We start from the raw sequence: 18,222 nt of genomic DNA on the forward strand, positions 1-18,222 counted from the left end.
CCCATCCGTGAACTTGGAAACATCCTGATCACGAAAGACATTCCAGTTGACGTCATCAAAGCAGTCCTGTAGCATGGAGACCGATTGGTTGGACCAACAGTGGACAGTTTAACTCTTGTTTCAGCTTCTGCCTGTACATCGACAGAACCAAGATAGAGGAATGATCCAACTTCCCAAATGCCGGATGAAGGAGCGCTTTGTAAGCATTGCGGAACAGAGAGTAGCAGTGGTTGAGTATGCTATTTTCCCATGTGCTCATCTGGATCTGTTGACAAAACTTTGGAGAGACTTTAGACAGCGATACTTTATTTAAGTCTCCGGTGACGATGAAAGCAGCCAGTGGGTGTATAGTTTCTAGGATGCTGATGGTCTCGTACAGTTCCTTGAGAACCAGATCAGTATCAGCTTGTGACAGAATATACACAGCTGTGGTAATAACAGCTGTGAACTCCCTAGGCAGCCAGAAAGGTCTACACAGCAGCATAAGGTACTCCAGATCCGGGATTTGAGAGCATGCACATTCTAGGGGTCGGACCAAGTATTATTGATCATGAGGCACATCCCACCCCCTTTATTCTTCCCAGAGTGGCTTTTAGATCTGTCCGCATGGAACAGGGAGAACCCAGAGGGCTCGATGGCATGATCCGGTATCTCCTCCATCAACCAGGTCTCCACGAAGCACAAAACATTACATTCCTTTGTTTCCTGTTGATAGGAGATTCTGACTTTCAGTTCACACAGCTTATTATCCAGGTACTGACAGTTAGCCAGTAGTATGCTAGGGAGCAGCGGCCAATTACCACCTCAACCTCACCAGGACACGGACTTCTCCCTCGCCTCCGGCACTGCTTCTGAGGTGGTGGTGGTGGTGTAATAAATGAGCCTGCCATGGATTGTGTAAGCAGGGGTTCTCAGTGTAGAAAAGGCGGCACATTGTGGGTAAATGCCAACTTCCCAATGTTCAGAAGAGTCAGTCGATCATATCTGATGTGACTTTCAGCTTCTTGAACAAGAAATGCCAAGGAAATTACAGAAATTAGCAATACACTGTGAAGTTGGTAGGAAGCTCGCAACACTGCACCATCTTAGAGTGAAGTTTCCCTTGGCTGGGATGTTTACATCTAAGGATTAGTCTTTAAATAAGGGGTTGGTCTTTCAGGACAGGGAAGAGAAGAAAGTTTTCCACCAAAAGAATGGAACTCTACCCAAAAGTGCTATGAAGGCTCATGATATTCAAAAGAGGTTGATTTAGATATCTTAGATATAAATAGAATAGAAGATGTGGGTTTGTTAGATGCATGTGTTATGACCAAAGGAGAAATGGCTGGAGTTTCTTAGCACTTTAGTGCAAGGGTGTTTATTAGGTGCATCAAAAATCAAACTTGCAAAAACTAGTGAAAATAGTGAAAAGAAAACTGCTAATGTTTGCAAAATGATATCTACCATACCAGAAAACACTGTAACAGCTCCGTACTTTGTCTAGTGTGAACTCCTGGTAGTCCCAGTCTCTTTCCCCCTACTGAGGCACAGGACATGCCACCTTTAATTACCCACAAAGGTATTTTAAGACTATGCATAAGAACGTAAGAAATAGGAGCAGGAGTAGGCCATCTGGCCCTTCGAGCCTGCTCCATCATTCAATAAGATCATAGCTGATCTGGCCATGGACTCATCTCCACCTACCTACCTTTTCCCCATAACCCTTAATTCCCCTACTATGCAAAAATCTATCCAATCTTATCTTACGTATATTTACTGAGATAGCCTCCACTGCTTCATTGGGCAGAAATTCCATAAATTCCATAGATTCACCACTCTTTGGGAAAAGCAGTTCCTCCTCATCTCTGTCCTAAATCTACTCCCCTCAGTCTTGAATTAGTGTATGATGCACCCCACAATATAGTTACAATCATTTTACAAAATAAACAGAAGTATCTCCCTTAAATACTGTATGGAAACAACGTCTACACATCCCCATTACTAAAGAAATGGAACATTCTGCCAGGTGTGGCGGGACAAGCACCATAAAGCCAACCCAAGCACATCAGCTTGGTTTAGGACCCATTATGACAACACACAGAGGGAGACACTTAGCACAGCGACAGCAGAATGACAAGGCAATGTTTACCTGTGCAAATGTGTGTGTTTAAGGAGTGCGTTTTCTGAGTGCCCTCCGTTACAGGGTTAATGTAGGAAAATTGGACTGGGATAAAAGATCAGAAATTATGGTTATGAATAATGGAGGCAATGTGTAGGGTTGGATGGCCTACACATGCTCTGGTTTCTTAGTTTCTTCTGTTTATTCTGATACAAGAATTAAACTATCCTGCTGTACTAGCCCATATCACTCTTCAGTCAAGGCCATCAAAGTATATTTGTGGTACTTTGTCTGAGACACTTCGCACAACCTTTTGCCAGTGAAACAGTAAAAGGCTACAAAGTGCTTTGGAACATTGATAAAAACATGGAGAGATCCATATTTTTAATTCTCAGAATTTGGAGAAAATTTACAGAGAATAATTTAGTATTACAAAAAAATCTTCCATGGCATTCTTCCCATTCTTCATCATCTTTTCTCATGCACATCAGTTACTTACTTCTATAACCATGAGCTTACTTTACGTAGCGTTTTTCAGAGATGCAGGATTGCCCTGCTGAGAGAAATAATTCACATTACTAAACCTATATATTCACATGTTGTAAAATTGTAATAGTTGACTGTTTATGTAAAGCTTGCCTTGGTATATATTGTGCAGTTTTTTGAATATGACTTTGCTATTTTGAATCATCGTTTGTCATTTTGTAAAAGTAGATTTTAAATGTAGTGAGAAGGTGCTGGGAGCAGATAATCTCAAGACATCCAAGTATGTAGAGGAGAACTTGAATTGCCAAGGCATAGAAGCTATGGGCCAAGTTCATGGATTAGTAGAGATGGTAATTGATTCTTGGCATGGATAACAGACTTGTCCTTTGTGATTCTTTAATATTTGCCAAGTAATGCAGACTGATGTGGTTTCTAAAAACTTAGGTTATAATTATTTTGTTATTAAAATTACCCATTAATTTTTTTTTTCTCTCCACTGCAGTGAAGTCCAGGAAGAGATGATACTTGATCCAGGAGAAGCTCGATTGTTTGCATGGAGCGATCCTACAGGCATCAGGAAGCTTGACTGGGGCTGTGCATGGAAAACGGGGGAACTTGACCTGTTAAAGGTCTGTAGATATTATGTATAAAAATGAATGCCTGAGGAAAGTCTTCGCAGTTTATTCTGTGACCAATTGGCCTCAAGGCTACACTGATGTATTTTTTGCAGCAGTAATCTGCTGGAAGAACTCAGTGGGTTAAGCAGCATCTGTAGGAGGAAAGGAATTGTTGACAGACAAGCCACAGAAATGCCCCTTATCGCTATTACATAGTTCATGAACTGCCCAGCTTTACAGCAGGGCCAGTTATGGTGCTGTTGATCTGGTTGCTGCTGTCATGTTCTCTTGAGAGGACACTGTTCCCATCCAGCAGTATCCAAACTGATGGGCTTGTTTGAAAGTGGATCAGTCACAGGAAGAGCACTACCTGTCTGCCCCTACTGGTGGCCACCCATCTATTGATATTCTGGTTTAAGATGGCGGTGGTGAATCTCAGTGACTTCTGGCTGGTGGCAAATGAAACAATGAAAACAACGAAATACTTTGTTTAGCAGAAAAAGTGCAATTAACAATCATTGTAAACAATAGCTTGAAGGGCAGTGGTCTCTTCGGAGCAAGGAAGACCCAAGGTTCGAATAATTTAAGTGCTGGGCTGAATTGGAAAGTATAGGCCAACTCGAGGCATTGAGGTACAGGCCCCAAAGCATATGGAAGTGATTGAACCCGATATTTCAAAGGTTTCAAAGGTACATTTAATGTCAGAGAAGTGTATACAATATACATCCTGAAATACCTTTTCTGCGCAACCATCCACGAAAACAGAGGAGTGCCCCAAAGAATGAATGACAGTTAAATGTTAGAACCCCAAAGCCCCTCCCAGCTCCCCCGTCCCACTCATAAGTATCAGCAAAACAATGATCCCCCCTGCCCCAACCAGCAGGGAAAAAAGCATCGGCATCCACCACCGAGCACTCAAACATGCAGCAAAGCATCAGCAAAGACACAGACTTGCAGTACCCCAAAGACTGCTCGTTCAACCGGTATTCGACATACCACAGGCTCTCTCTCTCTCCCTAATAAGAGAGAAAGAATTGTCTGTGTTTCACAGTGAGAGGGGAGACATAACAAACAACCTGCTGATTTACGATGTTAAAAGTATGTTGCGTTGCTTTTTCCAAGCTCTGCTCCTAAAGAACTCGGGTCTCTGGGCACACAGCCAGGAGCCAGCTGGCTGCTTTCGATCTTCTGTCTCCCGTGACACACTGGATTCCTGCAGAGACACCAACCTTCGGTCCACCAGTCTCCAGGGCCACGAGATCCCGGAACTCCGAAGGCGAGCTAATCTCTTAGGCCATATCCTTGACATACCGAATAACGGACAGTCATGAAACCCCGAGAGCGGGTCCCATTCCCGCAAAGATCCAAAATCAGCGTGTAACTCCAGGTCAGGGTCTTCAAAAGAACCCTGAAAGGGAAAAACAGAGATATTAAAGATGGCAATAGAGCTGTTTCCGAAGATGCAAGCGAAGGAGTCGCCATTAGGTGCCATTGTTCCCTCCTAAGCTCCTCCTTTACTTAAATGACAATTTAAGGACCAAGCCAAATTGGAAAGGTTGGATATAGGCTGAATCGAGGCAATGGGGTATGGGCTGCAGACCCCAGAGCGTATCAAACCGACTGAGCCTGATGTTTGGACAATGATTTGGGTGCCGGGCCAACTGAAAAGATCAGTGTTGGGGCCTGAGGCAAGGGACAGGCAGGTTCAGCTGGTTGCTCTGTGACGTTTACTCGGCTCTGCACTGAACTAAGTGTCTGTGGGAAGATTCTCTTTGTGGATTTCAGTTCAGAATGCTATTTGCTTGCGTTTACTGTTTGTCTAATTAAACTAGGTAATTTCTAACGTAAGAAGGATGAGAGGGGATCTGATTGAAACATATAAGATTATTAAGGGATTGGACACGCTAGAGGCAGGAAACATGTTCCCGATGTTGGGGGAGTCCAGAACTAGAGGTCACAGTTTAAGAATAAGGGGTAGACAATTTAGAATGGAGTTGAGGAAAAACTTTTTCACACAGAGGGTTGTGGTTCTGTGGAATGCTCTGCCTCAGAAGGCAGTGGAGGCCAATTCTCTGGATTCTTTCAAGAAAGAGTTAGATAGAGCTCTTAAAGATAGCAGAGTGAAGGGATGGGGAGAAGGCAGGAACAGGGTACTGATTGTGGATGATCAGCCATGATCACAGTGAATGGTGGTGCTGGCTCAAGGGGCTGAATGGCCTACTCCTGCACCTATTGTCTATTGTCCATTGTAAGTACGTGTTCAGCACAGCATTGTGGGCTGAAAAGCCTGTATAGTGCTATAGGTTTTCTGTGTAATTGTTTTTTTCTGTGCACATTAGATGTTTGACCCTCTTTTTTAATGAGTCCTTTAGTGTTTCTTTGTTTTGTAAGGAGACGAATCTCAAGGTTGTATAAAGTATACATCCCTGGATAATAAATGTATTTTGAACTTGAAACCGTATGTCAGGATTTGCAGTCGCTGCATGAACCACTGAGCTCCTGCAGCTGATTACAGCATCTGTGGTCTCTTTTGTCTCCTAATTTTAATGAAATCTGTTGGGACTATTAATCCAGTATCATAATGACAGAGAAAGTGCAGATTAACTGTTTGATGGTAGTTCAGTTCCCAACGTGCATTAACAGACAAGTACGAAGTATTTGCGACAAACAATCTGTTGAAAGAACTAAGTGAGTCGACCAGCATCTGTGGGAGGAAACCCTGCTGAGAGTGGAAGGTGGCTGGTGTTGCACCATCGTATAAGTACAGATGCCCTGGGTGCCATAAGTAGTGGAGTGGTGCGACATGACTTTAGCTTGGGGCATTGTAGTTCAATTCCGGTTTTCTCTGTAAGGATCCTTTGTACATCCTCCCCATGGAATGTGTGGGTTTTCTCTGCATGCTCCAGTTACCTTCCACGGTCCAGAGATGTACTAATTATCTTAATAGGTTATTATAACTTGTCTTGGTATTAGGTTAGGGTTAAATAGAGGATGTCAGGGGCTGCTGGATGTTGCAGCCATATCCCTAAATAAATAAATATTTAAAACTTGGGAATTTTGACCAGTAAAGCTAATATCTGTGGTCGGTATGTTACTGTAAGGGATTCTGTGGGATAAGATATACAAGCATTTGGAAAGTCAGGGGTTGATTAAGTCAACATAGCTTTGTGCATGGGAGATCGTGTCTCATGAATTTGATTGAGTTTTATGAAGAAGTAAACAAGGATGACGAGGGCAGGGCGAGAGATATGGTCTGTATGGGCCTTTGGTAAGGTAGGGTAAGTTAGATCACATGGGAGAACTTTGTAACTGAATACAGAATTTGGGTTGGTGGTAGGAAGTAGAGGGTGATGATGGAAGGTGGTTTTGCAGATTGCAGCAAGAGTTTTTCAGAAAGGAAACCAGATGCCTATACCTGGCCAGTCTGCACAAACAAGTATAACTTGTGACTTCTTTCTGTAATGAGCTACCAAGCCCTGTTCTTGCAGCAGGCCATTAGTTGGTGCACTGGAGTGGTCCAAGAGGCAATCTATCACACCCTTGGGAGAAGCTCAAGTACTCATCATCAGCTACCTGGGTTCTGCTCCCTTTCAAAGAGCATGGTAGAAATAATCTCAGTAATTTCAAGTTTATTGTCACTGAACCATATATGAGTACACAACCAAATGGAACAATGTACCTCTGGATCAAGATGCAGAACAAACAAAAACACACACACACACACACACACACACACACACACACACACACACACACACACACACACACACACACACACACACTTAATAATGAAAAATATACCAGAGGATTGTCATTGGGCAGCACGGTAGTGTGGTGGTTAGCACTACGCTTTACAGTATAGGTGACTCAGGTTTAATTCCCACCGCTGTCTGTAAGGAGTTTGTATGTTCACCCCATAACCGTGTGGGTTTCCTTTGGGAGGTTAATTGGTCATTGTAAATTGTCCTGTGATTAGGCTAGCACTAAATTGTTGGGTTGCTGTGTAGCGTGGTCTGAAGGGCAGGAGGGGCCTACTCCATGCTATATCTCACTAACTAAATGAATAACACAAATTTATGACACAAGTTAAAAAGTAACAGTATAACGCTACTGGTGCTTCAGAAGTGATGAGACGTGGGTGACAGCATAAAGTTCAGTATTCTCACCGTCTGGGGGAAGAAGCTGCTTCACATCTTAATAGTCCTTTTCCTAATGCTATTACTGATAGCATCAACCTATCGCTTATTGGTGGGTGGTCAAAGAGATTGTGTGACGGTCGGGAGGGATCCTTGACAGCACTAAGGGCCCTGCATACACAGTGCTCCTTATAGGTGAAAGGCAGAACTAGATGATCCTCTTAGCAGTACTCACAATCCTTTGTAGGGATTTGTGGTCAGATGCCTTGCAATTTCTGTATCAGATGGTGATGCAGCTGGCCAGGAAACTCTCAACAGTCCTGATGAAGGGTCTCGGCCCAAAACATCCTTTCCATAGATGCTACCTGACCTGCTGAGTTCCTCCAGCATTTCGAATGTGTTACTTGGGATGGGATTTACCACCAAACCATTAATTGGATCCCACAAGTCTCTGAACCTTTCATCTACTTTGCTCTGTTAATAAAGATAAGTCTAGATCTCAAGGGAAAGTGTTAAATTAGGGGAGGGGGGAAATTATGACAGAGTTATGCAGGAGCTGGAGAGTGTTATTTGGGGACAGCTGTATCTGGGCAAATCCATATCTGACATTGTGGGTGTTTAAAGACCAACTGCACAGAGTACAGAACCAATATGTTCTAATGAAAAGGAAGGGCAAGCAAGGCAAGGTTAGAGATGATGCGAGAAGTTCTAAATTCAGTCAAGAAGTAAAAGGATGTATATGTAAGGTTTAGGAAGTTGAAATTGAACAGGGCCCCAAAAAAGGATATGAAGAAGTCTGAAAAGAACTTAAATGGGAATTGAGAAGATTAGGAGCAGCCATGAAATGTAGTTAGTAAGTTGAATTAAAGGGTATCTGAAGGCATTCTGTTGGAGAAGATGCTTAGGGATCGGATTTATGAGCATATGGAAAAACATGACCTAATTAGGGACAATCTGCTTAGATTTATATGGGGTTGGTTGTCTTATTGTCGACTGAGTTTTCAAAGAGGTGACAAAGGTAGACAGAGCAGTGGATGTTGTCCATATGTATTTCAGTAAGGCATTTGAAAAGGTCCCTCATGCGAGAGGCTCATTCACAAGATTAAGATGCGTGGAATCCAGGTCCGTAGCTCTCTGAAAGCTAATGTAAAGCATGGTAAAGATGACATGTGGCATACTTGTTAATAACTTGGTTTGTTTACTACGGAGTGATGAATGCTGTGAGAAAGCCTGATAGAAGTTTAGAAAATTTTGAGAGTCATAGAGTAGAGGGCTGATATCTTTTTTCCCAGTGTCAAAATATCTAATACTAGAGAGCATACGTTAAGATGAGGGTGTGAAAGTACAAAGGAGATGAGCAGGGCAAGTTTTTTTTTTACGCAGAGTGATGGACGCCTGGACTGTGCTGACTGGGGTGGTGCTGAAGGCAAATATGATGGTTGTTAAGAGGCACTTAGATGGTAAATTAGCATAGTGGTTAGTGTAAAGCTTTACGGCATCAGTGATCACCAATTAGGGTTCAGTTCCCTCACTGTCCATATGATCTCTCTGTGATTGCTTGGGTTTCCTCCAGGTGCTTCAGTTTTCTCCTACAATTCCAAAGATGTACTGTTAGGGTTAGTGAGTTGTGGGCATGCTATTTTGATGTCGAAAGTGTGACGACACTGGTAGGCATAGTCCTCAGACTGTGTTGATGCAAACGACAGATTTCACTGTAGATTTTGATGATCATGTGACAAATAAAGCTAATCTTTAATTCTTTCATAAATATGCAGAGAATAGGGGGTGATATAGATTATGTGTGAGCAGAAGGGTTTAGTGTAATTAGATTTAATTAGGTTAATTAGTTTGGCACGACATTACAACATTGTGGCCAAAGGGTCTGTTCCTGTGCTGTACTACTCTGTCATATGTCAAATGCAGTCTGATACAAAACAGGAAGAAAGCTACTTCCAATAAATTTCCTGTTTCTAAATGAAGTCGTGAGACAATACAGTACTAGAAAGGTAGATAATGGAAATACTCAGTAGGTCAGGCAGCATCTGTGGGAAGAGTTAACATGTCAAATCATCGGAACTTTAATGTTAGAATTCCAGAAAATGCAGTTATTTTTGATCAGTAAAACATACAAAATCTTTAAGTAATAGCTTTATTCCATTTGTCTTATTGATCGAGTTGTTTACATTTTACAGGATCAGTTTGGACAATTCCCTTGGAATACCAATAATCAGATTTATTGGATTTCCTTCCTTGATGGGCGACAGCGTGTGTTGCTGTTTACTGAAGATGTGGCCATTGTTTCTAAAGCACAGCAAGCTGAAGACTTGAAACAGTTTGAAAAAGGAATTACGGTTTCTCTTCATAGCCTTGGCTTATCACTTGTTAACAATGAAAGTAAGCAAGAAATTGCTTACATTGGAATTACCAGGTTAGCTTTGCTTTTCTTCAGTAAAACTGGTTTAAGCAAATGGTTTGAATGAATTTAATAGAAGATCCTAATTCTGCTCCTGTGTCTTGTGGTCTAAGGTCAACAACTATAATGTTTTGTGAGTAATGTCTCTCAGTTGTTAGGGCTTGAAAACATTTGGCTCATTCAATAATTTGAATTGAACATTTTAAGTAAAAGGTGCTTTGTACCTTGAAAATAATTAACGCATAATGAAAATAAGCAGTTTTAAATTAATGGGAATAAAACCAGAAAATTCTAGAAACATTCTTCTTTAGATACAGTTCTATCCTGACCTCTAGTGCTGTTTGCGTGGAGTTTGCACGTTCTTATTGTGGCTGCATGATTTGTCTCTGAAGTTCCAATTTCCTTCTTAACCTTAAGGACACATAGGTTGTCAGGCTGCTTGGCCATTATGGTGTGTGTGAATGGCTGAATCTGCGGGAAGTTGATGGAAATGTGAGGAGAATAAAATGGAATTGGTTAAGATTCGTGTAAATAGATGGTTGATGATTGGTGCAGACACGGGGGGCTAAATACCGGTTTCCATGACTCCACGACTTAGCTATTGGACAAGATCTATAGAAAGAAAATCGTTAAATGTTTCAGGTCTGGTAGTAATGAAGACCCTGATAACAATTCTCTTCCCTCTGCTTTTACATAGATGCTGACTGGCCTATTGAGTTTCTAGCATTTTCAGGTTTTATTTCAGATATCCAGCATCTATAGCATCTTTTGATTTCAAATTTAAAATTAATTAAACAAAAAAATCATAGTTTGCATCATTAAAAGTACAGAAAAAATGGAATGTAACAAATCCAGCTCTCACTCTGATTATAAAAATTACAAATAAATTTCCTCAATCTCACAATTTTCCTGAGACTCCCCATCTTTCTGCTTGTTTACTTGTTAGCATTACTGGCCTTGTTAATAACATTGCCACCTCAGAAGAATTATCCAATCCATTTTGATTCATCTAACCAGGACTGTATGCTGGGTTACTTTCTCTACTTCTGCAGTTTTAGCAAAGAAACATCATCCCTGAACTCTGCAGACAAAAGCCCCTTAGAATTTGTACTGATCTGATGATAATGGAGGGCTCTGTTACAATGCTACACATGGAATAATCCTCACAGATTTGCTGTTTGCTGTTGTAATCATCTGCAAACATTTTTTTTCGGATTCGACATGAACTATTGAAAGAGAGAAGAGATTTTTACTTTGTTTCATAATGATATATATTTTTAAATGAAATACAGGTACATGGGAATTTTATTTTTAAGTGAACAATTACCAGAAGTCATAATTCTGATTTACAGTGAATCACAAACTTACCATCACAAGTTTTTGAAATGTATTTTAGATGCTTTGTCTAAAGCCACTTGATCAAAAATAAAATAAAGATATGGAGATCAATTCCCTTGTGACAAACCTGTGCAGTGTTTGATACGGCTAGTTCATTTAATCACCTTATTATGACAGTGAGATATAGGTAGAACAAGCAATCTGCTCGACGAACTTAGTGAGTTGAGCTGAGTTCCTCCATCAGTTTGTTTGTTGCTCCATATTCTAGCACCTGCAATCCCTTGTGTCTCCCTTGAGATTTAGAGCATGTTGTATTGTGAATTTGTGGTATTGAGGATTTATAATATTATGTTCAAAATATTATTGCAGTTTGAATATTGTAATTTGATTATTTAATGTATACATTTTTGCTCTGTTAAGATTACATGTCTTTGATTTATAAACCTATTTTCCCAGTCCTCCTGATATACACATTTTTAATTATAAATTGATAGATTGCTATCAGTTTATGATGGTAATGATAAATTACTATCACTAGTGATCTTAATGCCATTAGTTTCAAGGTAATTATGAAAAAAGATTAGTTCTAGTCCTCGGGTTGACATGTTAAATTGGAGAAAGGCCAATTTTGATGGTATCAGAAAGGATCTGGCAAGTGGATTGGGGCAGGCTGTTTTTTGTCAATGGTGTACTTGGTAAATGGAAAGCCTTCAAAAGTGAAATTTTGAGAGCAGAAAGCTTGTCAGAATAAAAGGTAAGGAAAACAGGTTTAGGGAACCTTGGTTTTTGAGAGATATTGAGGCCCTGGTTAAGGTGGTGAAGTAGAATCCTAATGGCTTCTACAGATGAGTTAAGAGCAATAGGATTGCAAGGGACAAAATTGGTCCTCTGGAAGATCAGAATGGTAATCTATGCGTGAAGACAAAAGAGATGGGGGAAGATCTTAAATGTTTTTTTTGCATTTGTATTTACTCAAAAAACAGGCAGTGTCTATAAAAGTGAGGCAAAACAGCAGCAAGGTCATGGCCACATACAGATTATAAATAAGGATGTGTTTGCTGTCTTGAGGCAAATTAGGGTGGACAAGTCCCCAGGGCCTTGCAAGGTGTTCCCTTGGACCCTGTGGGAGGCAAATGCAGAAATCGCAGGGGCCCCAGCAGAGATATTTAAATCATCTTTAGTGACAGATGGGGTCCCAGAGGATTGGAGGATAGCTAATATTACATCGTTTAAGAAAGGCTTCAAGAATAAACCAGGAAATTACAGGCTGGTGAGCATTACATCAGTAGTGAGAAAGTTACTGGAAGTTATTCTAAGTGACTGGATATATAAGCATTTGGATGGAAAGAGACTGATTAGGGATAGTCAGTGTGGCTTTGTGTGTGGTAGATTGTGTCTAACCAATGCTTGAGAGATTTTGGGGAAGTAACCAGGAAAGTTGCTGAAAGCAAGGCAGTGGATGTTGTCTACATGGACTTTAGCAAGGTATTTGACAAGGTCCCACATGGCAGGTTGATGAAGTAGGGTCAGTTGCTTGGCATTCAAGCTGAGGTGGTAAATTGGGTTAGATGTTGTCTTTGCGGGTGAAGCCAGTGAGTGAGAGTAGATGGTTGCCTCTCTGAGTGGAGGCCTGTCACTAGTAGAGTGCCACAGGGTTCAGTGCTGGGTCTTCTATTGTTTGTCATCGATATCAATGATCTGGATGATAATGTGGTTAACTAGGTTAGCAAATTAGTAGATGACACCAAGATTGGGGGTGCAGTGAGCAGCGAGGAAGACTTTCAGAGCTTGCAGCAAGATCTGAACCAGCTGGAAAAATAGGCTGAAAAATGGCAGATGGAATTTAATGCAGGCAAGTGTGAAATGTTGCACATTGCAAAGTCCAACCAGGATGGATCTTACATAGTGAACAGTAAGACACTGAGAAGTGCGGTAGAACAAAGGAATCCAGGAATACTGGCCCCGAATTCATTGAAAGTGGCATCACAGGTAGATAGGGTTGTAAAGAAAGCTTTTGGCACATTTGTCTTCATAGATCAAGGTATTGAGTACAGGAATTTGGATGCTATGTTGAAGTTGTATAAGACGTAGGTGAGGCCTAATTTGGAGTATTGTGTGCAGTTTTGGTCACCTAACTGCAGGGAAGATATGAATAAAATTAAAAGAGTGCAGAGAAAATTTATAAGAATGTTGCTGGGACTAGAGTCCATGAGACCATAAGACATATGTGCAGAATTAGGCCGAACCAGCCCTCTTGCCCTAGACTCCTCCACCATTGGAAACATCCTTTTCATATCTGCTCTGTGTTGGCCTTTTAACATTTGAACGGTTTCAATTCCAGTGAGTACAGACCCAGAGCCATCAAATGTTCCTTGTATGATGACCCTTTCATTCCTGGAATCATCCTTGTGAACCTCCTCTGAACCCCCGACAATGCCAGCACATCCTGAGTTATAAGGAAAGACCATAAGATATAGGAGCAGAATTAGTCCATTTCGCCCATTGACTATCCTCAGCCATTTCATCACGGCTGATTCATTTTCTCTGGCAGCCCCAATGTCTTGCCATGCCTTCGTATCCCTTCATACTCTGACTGATCAAGAACCTATCAATCTCTGCCGTAAATATACATATAGACTTTGCCTCCACAGCTGCCTGTGGCAAAGAATTCCACAGATTCACCACTCTCTGGCTAATGAAATTCCACCTCATCTCTGTTATAATAGGATGCCCCTCTATTTTCAGGCTGTGTCCTCTGGTCTTAGACTGTCCCTCCACAGGAAACATCCTCTCCACATCCACTCGATCAAGGCCTTTTGCTATTCAATAGGTTTCAATAAGGACACCCATCATTCTTTTGAATTCTAGTGAACACAAGCCCAGAGCCATCAAATGCTCTTCATATGACAAGCTGTTCAAACCTGGAACCATTTTCATGAGCCTTCTTTGAACCTGCTCCAGTTTCAGAACATACTTTCTAAGATAATGGGCCCAAAACTGCTCACAATAATTCAAGTGAGGCCTCACATTGCTTTATAAAGTCTCAACATTTCATCCTTGCTTTTATATTTTAGTCCACTTGAAATCAATGCTAACATCGTTGCATTTGATTTCCTCACCACAGACTCAGCCTGCAAATTAAACTTTAGGGAATCCTGCACCAGTCCCTTTGTGCTTCAGTTTTTTGTATTTTCTCTCCATTTAGAAAATAATCTACTCTTCTATTTCTTCTACCAAAGTGCATGACCATACAATTCTGAACACTGTATTCCATCTGCCTCTTCTTTGCCCATTCTCCTAATCTGTCTGTCCTTATATAGCCTCTCTATTTCCTCAAAACTACCTGCTCCTCCACCTGTTTTCATATCGTCTGCAAACTTTACAACTAAGCCATCAATTCCATCATCCAAATCATTTTTTAATATAATTTTTATTAAATTTTCAAAAAGAATACATGAAAAGATAAAATCTACCCACCACCCCCTCCCCTTAACCCTCCCCTCCCCATATATAGTCCTACCTAAAAAGAAAGAAAGAGAAAAAAAAGAAAAGAACCGCCTGGTTATTGGAAGTTTTCCACATGCTCCATGGGATTCAAAATAAATTTGGTATAATTATTCGTTACTTTCCCCAAGTAACCAAAATCTTTATCAGAGCACTTAAATATGCCATCCTATCTTTTGTAAATAAGGGCGCCAAATATTCAAAAATGTTACATATTTATCTCTTAAATTATAAGTAATTTTTTCAAGTGGAATAGAACTAGCCATTTCATTATTCCAATGATCCATACTTAAATATGAATCAGATTTCCAAGTAACTGCTATAGTCTTCTTAGCTACTGCCAATGCAATTTTTATAAATTCTTTCTGATATTTATTCAATTTAAGTTTCGGTTTTATCCCTTCAATATCACCTAATAGAAATAATACAGGGTTATGTGGAAGTTGAATTCCAGTAATTTGTTCCAATAAGACTCTTAAATTTATCCAAAAGGGTTGAATTTTAAAACAAGACCAAGTAGAATGTAAAAAAGTACCAATTTCTTGATTACACCGAAAACATTTATCAGATAGATTTGAATTTAATCTATTTATTTTTTGTGGTGTAATATATAATTGGTGTAAAAAATTATATTGTACTAATCTAAGTCGAACATTTATTGTATTTGTCATACTGTCAAGACAAAGTCTTGACCAATTTGTTTCATCAATATTAATATTCAGATCTGTTTCCCATTTTTGCTTTGACTTATGGATTCCTTGTTTAATTGTCTGTTCTTGAATCAATTTATACATATAAGAAATAAATTTTTTAATTTTCCCTTTTTGAATTAAAATTTCAATTTCATTAGGCTTTGGCAAAAACATTGTTTGACCCAGCTTACCTATTAAGTAAGCCCTTAATTGAAAGTAACAAAAGAAAGTATTATTAGATATTTTATATTTATCCTTTAATTGTTCAAATGACATCAATATACCTCGCTCAAAACAGTCTCCTATAAATTTAATCCCTTTTTGGTACCAATTATATAAAAGTTGATTATCCATTGTAAAAGGAATAAGTCTGTTTTGGAACAAAGGTCTCCTTGCTAATAGAGATTTCTGTGTTTCCTTATCAGCATTTATCTTATTCCATAGATCAATCAAATGTGTTAATATAGGAGATTCTTTCTTTTCCCGTATCCATTTAAATTCCCATTTATATATAAAATCTTCAGGTTTATTTTCTCCTATCTTGTCTAGTTCTATTTTAATCCATGCTGGTTTTTGATCATCGAAAAAAGATGCAATAAATCTAAGTTGATTTGCTTTATAGTAGTTTTTAAAGTTTGGAAGTTGTAATCCTCCTAACCCAAATTTACATGTCAGTTTTTCCAATGATATTCTTGACATTTTACCTTTCCAAAGAAATTTTCTCACACATTTATTTAACTCTTGAAAAAATTTCTGTGGCAATTGTATTGGTAATGTTTGAAACAAATACTGTAATCTAGGAAATATGTTCATTTTTACAACATTGACTCTACCTACTAATGTTATTGGTAGTATCATCCATTTGTCAAGATCTTCGTGAATTTTTTTCAACAGTGGCAAATAATTAAATTTATATAAATTCTTTACATCATTATCAAGTCTTATACCTAAATACTTTATACCATTTACCGGCCATCTAAATTGGGTTACTAATCGACATTGACTATAGTCTCCTTTAGTAAGAGGTAAAATTTCACTTTTATCCCAGTTTAATTTGTAACCTGATACCTTCCCATATTCATCCAATCTAGAAGATAATTTATGTAACGAATGTTGTGGGTTTGTTAAATATATCAAAACATCATTGACAAAAAGATTAATTTTATATTCCTCTTGGTTAACTCTAAAACCCATAATATCTGGATCAATTCTAATTAGTTCTGCTAATGGCTCTATCGCCAATACAAATAAAGCAGGTGATAGTGGACAGCCTTGTCTAGTTGACCTTTTTAACTGGAATGGTGTTGAAATTTGAGAGTTTGTCACTACTTTAGCTTTAGGGTTAGAATTTAAAGTTTTAATCCAATTTATAAAAGATGTTCCTAACCCATATTTTTCTAATACTTTAAATAAAAAATCCCATTCTAATCTATCAAATGCTTTTTCTGCATCCAAAGCTACTACTATACTCTTCTCATCCCTTTTTTATGCCAAATGAATTATACTGAGTAGCCGAGTTACATTATCTGCCAATTGTCTATTTTTAATAAATCCTGTTTGATCCATATGTATTAATTTTGGTTTCATAGGATCTCTGTCCTTTTTTGGCAATACTATTACAATTGCTGTTGAAAAAGATTCTGGAAGTTTATGTATTTTTTCTGCTTGACGTATTAGTTCCATAAAAAGAGGAAATAATAAATCTTTAAATTTTTTTATAAAATTCAGGTGGAAAACCATCTTCTCCTGGAGATTTATTACTTTGGAGTGATCCTAAAGCTTCTTCAACTTCTTTTAATGTAAAAGGCATATCTAATCCCCTCTGTTCTTCCAAATTCAATTTTGGAAGAGAAACTTGTGATAAAAACCTTTCTATCTCATTAACATCATTTTGGGATTCTGATTGATATAATTCAGAATAAAAATTTTTAAAGGTTTCATTTATTTCAAGAGGTTTATAAGATATTTTATTTGCCCTTGTTCTAATTGCATTTATTGTTTTGGAAGCTTGTTCTGTTTTCAACTGTCAGGCAAGAATTTTATGTGCTCCCTCACCTAACTCATAATACCTTTGTTTAGTTCTTATAATTGCTTTTTCCGTTCTATATGTCTGAAGCGTATTATATTGTAACTTCTTATTGAGAAGTTGTCTTCGTTTTTCTTCTGACATAGATCTTTGAGATTCTTTTTCTATTCTTGTAATCTCTTTTTCCAATTGATCTAGTTCTGCCATATATTCTTTCTTAATTTTAGACGTATAGCTTATTATCTGGCCCCTAAGATATGCTTTCATCGCATCCCATAATATAAATTTATCCTCCACTGAATGAAAATTTGTATCCAAAAAAAATTGAATCTGCTTTTTCATAAAATCACAAAAATCTTGACGATTTAATAATGTTGAATTAAATCTCCATCTATAAGCTACTTCTTCCTTGTCAGCCATTATTATTGTCATTAATAAAGGAGAATGATCTGATAATATTCTTGCTTTATATTCCATATTTTTCACTCTGTGTTGAATATGCATTGATAATAGAAAACAATCTATCCTTGAGTAAGTTTTATGTTCTTGAGAATAGAATGAATAGTCTCTTTCTTTAGGATTGATTCTTCTCCATATATCAATCAAATTTAAATCTTTCATCAATGATAAAGTTAAATTTACTACCTTCGATTTTATAACAGCCTTGGTTGATCTATCTAAGACTGGGTCTAAGCAAAAATTAAAGTCTCCTCCAATTAATATTTTTTCATGTGCATCCGCCAAATTCAAAAAAGCTTCTTGTATGAATTTTGCATCATTTTCGTTTGGTGCATAAATATTCATAAAAGTCCATAGTTCGGAAAAAAGTTGACAATGTATAATCACGTATCTCCCCGCAGAATCAGTTATTACATTTTGTATTCTAATTGGTAACGTTTTATTGATCAAAAT

The 18,222-nt window shown here is 38.6% G+C and overlaps 1 protein-coding gene across 1 annotated transcript in view; it reads left to right on the forward strand.

The window, feature by feature from the left end:
* Positions 1–18,222, forward strand: part of vps13c (vacuolar protein sorting 13 homolog C) — a 387,871-nt gene that overhangs the window by 286,003 nt on the left and 83,646 nt on the right. The window contains exons 64-65 of the mRNA XM_072282204.1: positions 3,087–3,213; positions 9,530–9,765. Of these exons, the coding sequence (XP_072138305.1) occupies positions 3,087–3,213; positions 9,530–9,765 (363 nt within the window). The remainder of the gene's footprint in view (positions 1–3,086; positions 3,214–9,529; positions 9,766–18,222) is intronic.

The sequence above is a fragment of the Mobula birostris genome, chromosome 18 (genome assembly GCF_030028105.1).
Source record: "Mobula birostris isolate sMobBir1 chromosome 18, sMobBir1.hap1, whole genome shotgun sequence".
NCBI lineage: Eukaryota > Metazoa > Chordata > Chondrichthyes > Myliobatiformes > Myliobatidae > Mobula > Mobula birostris.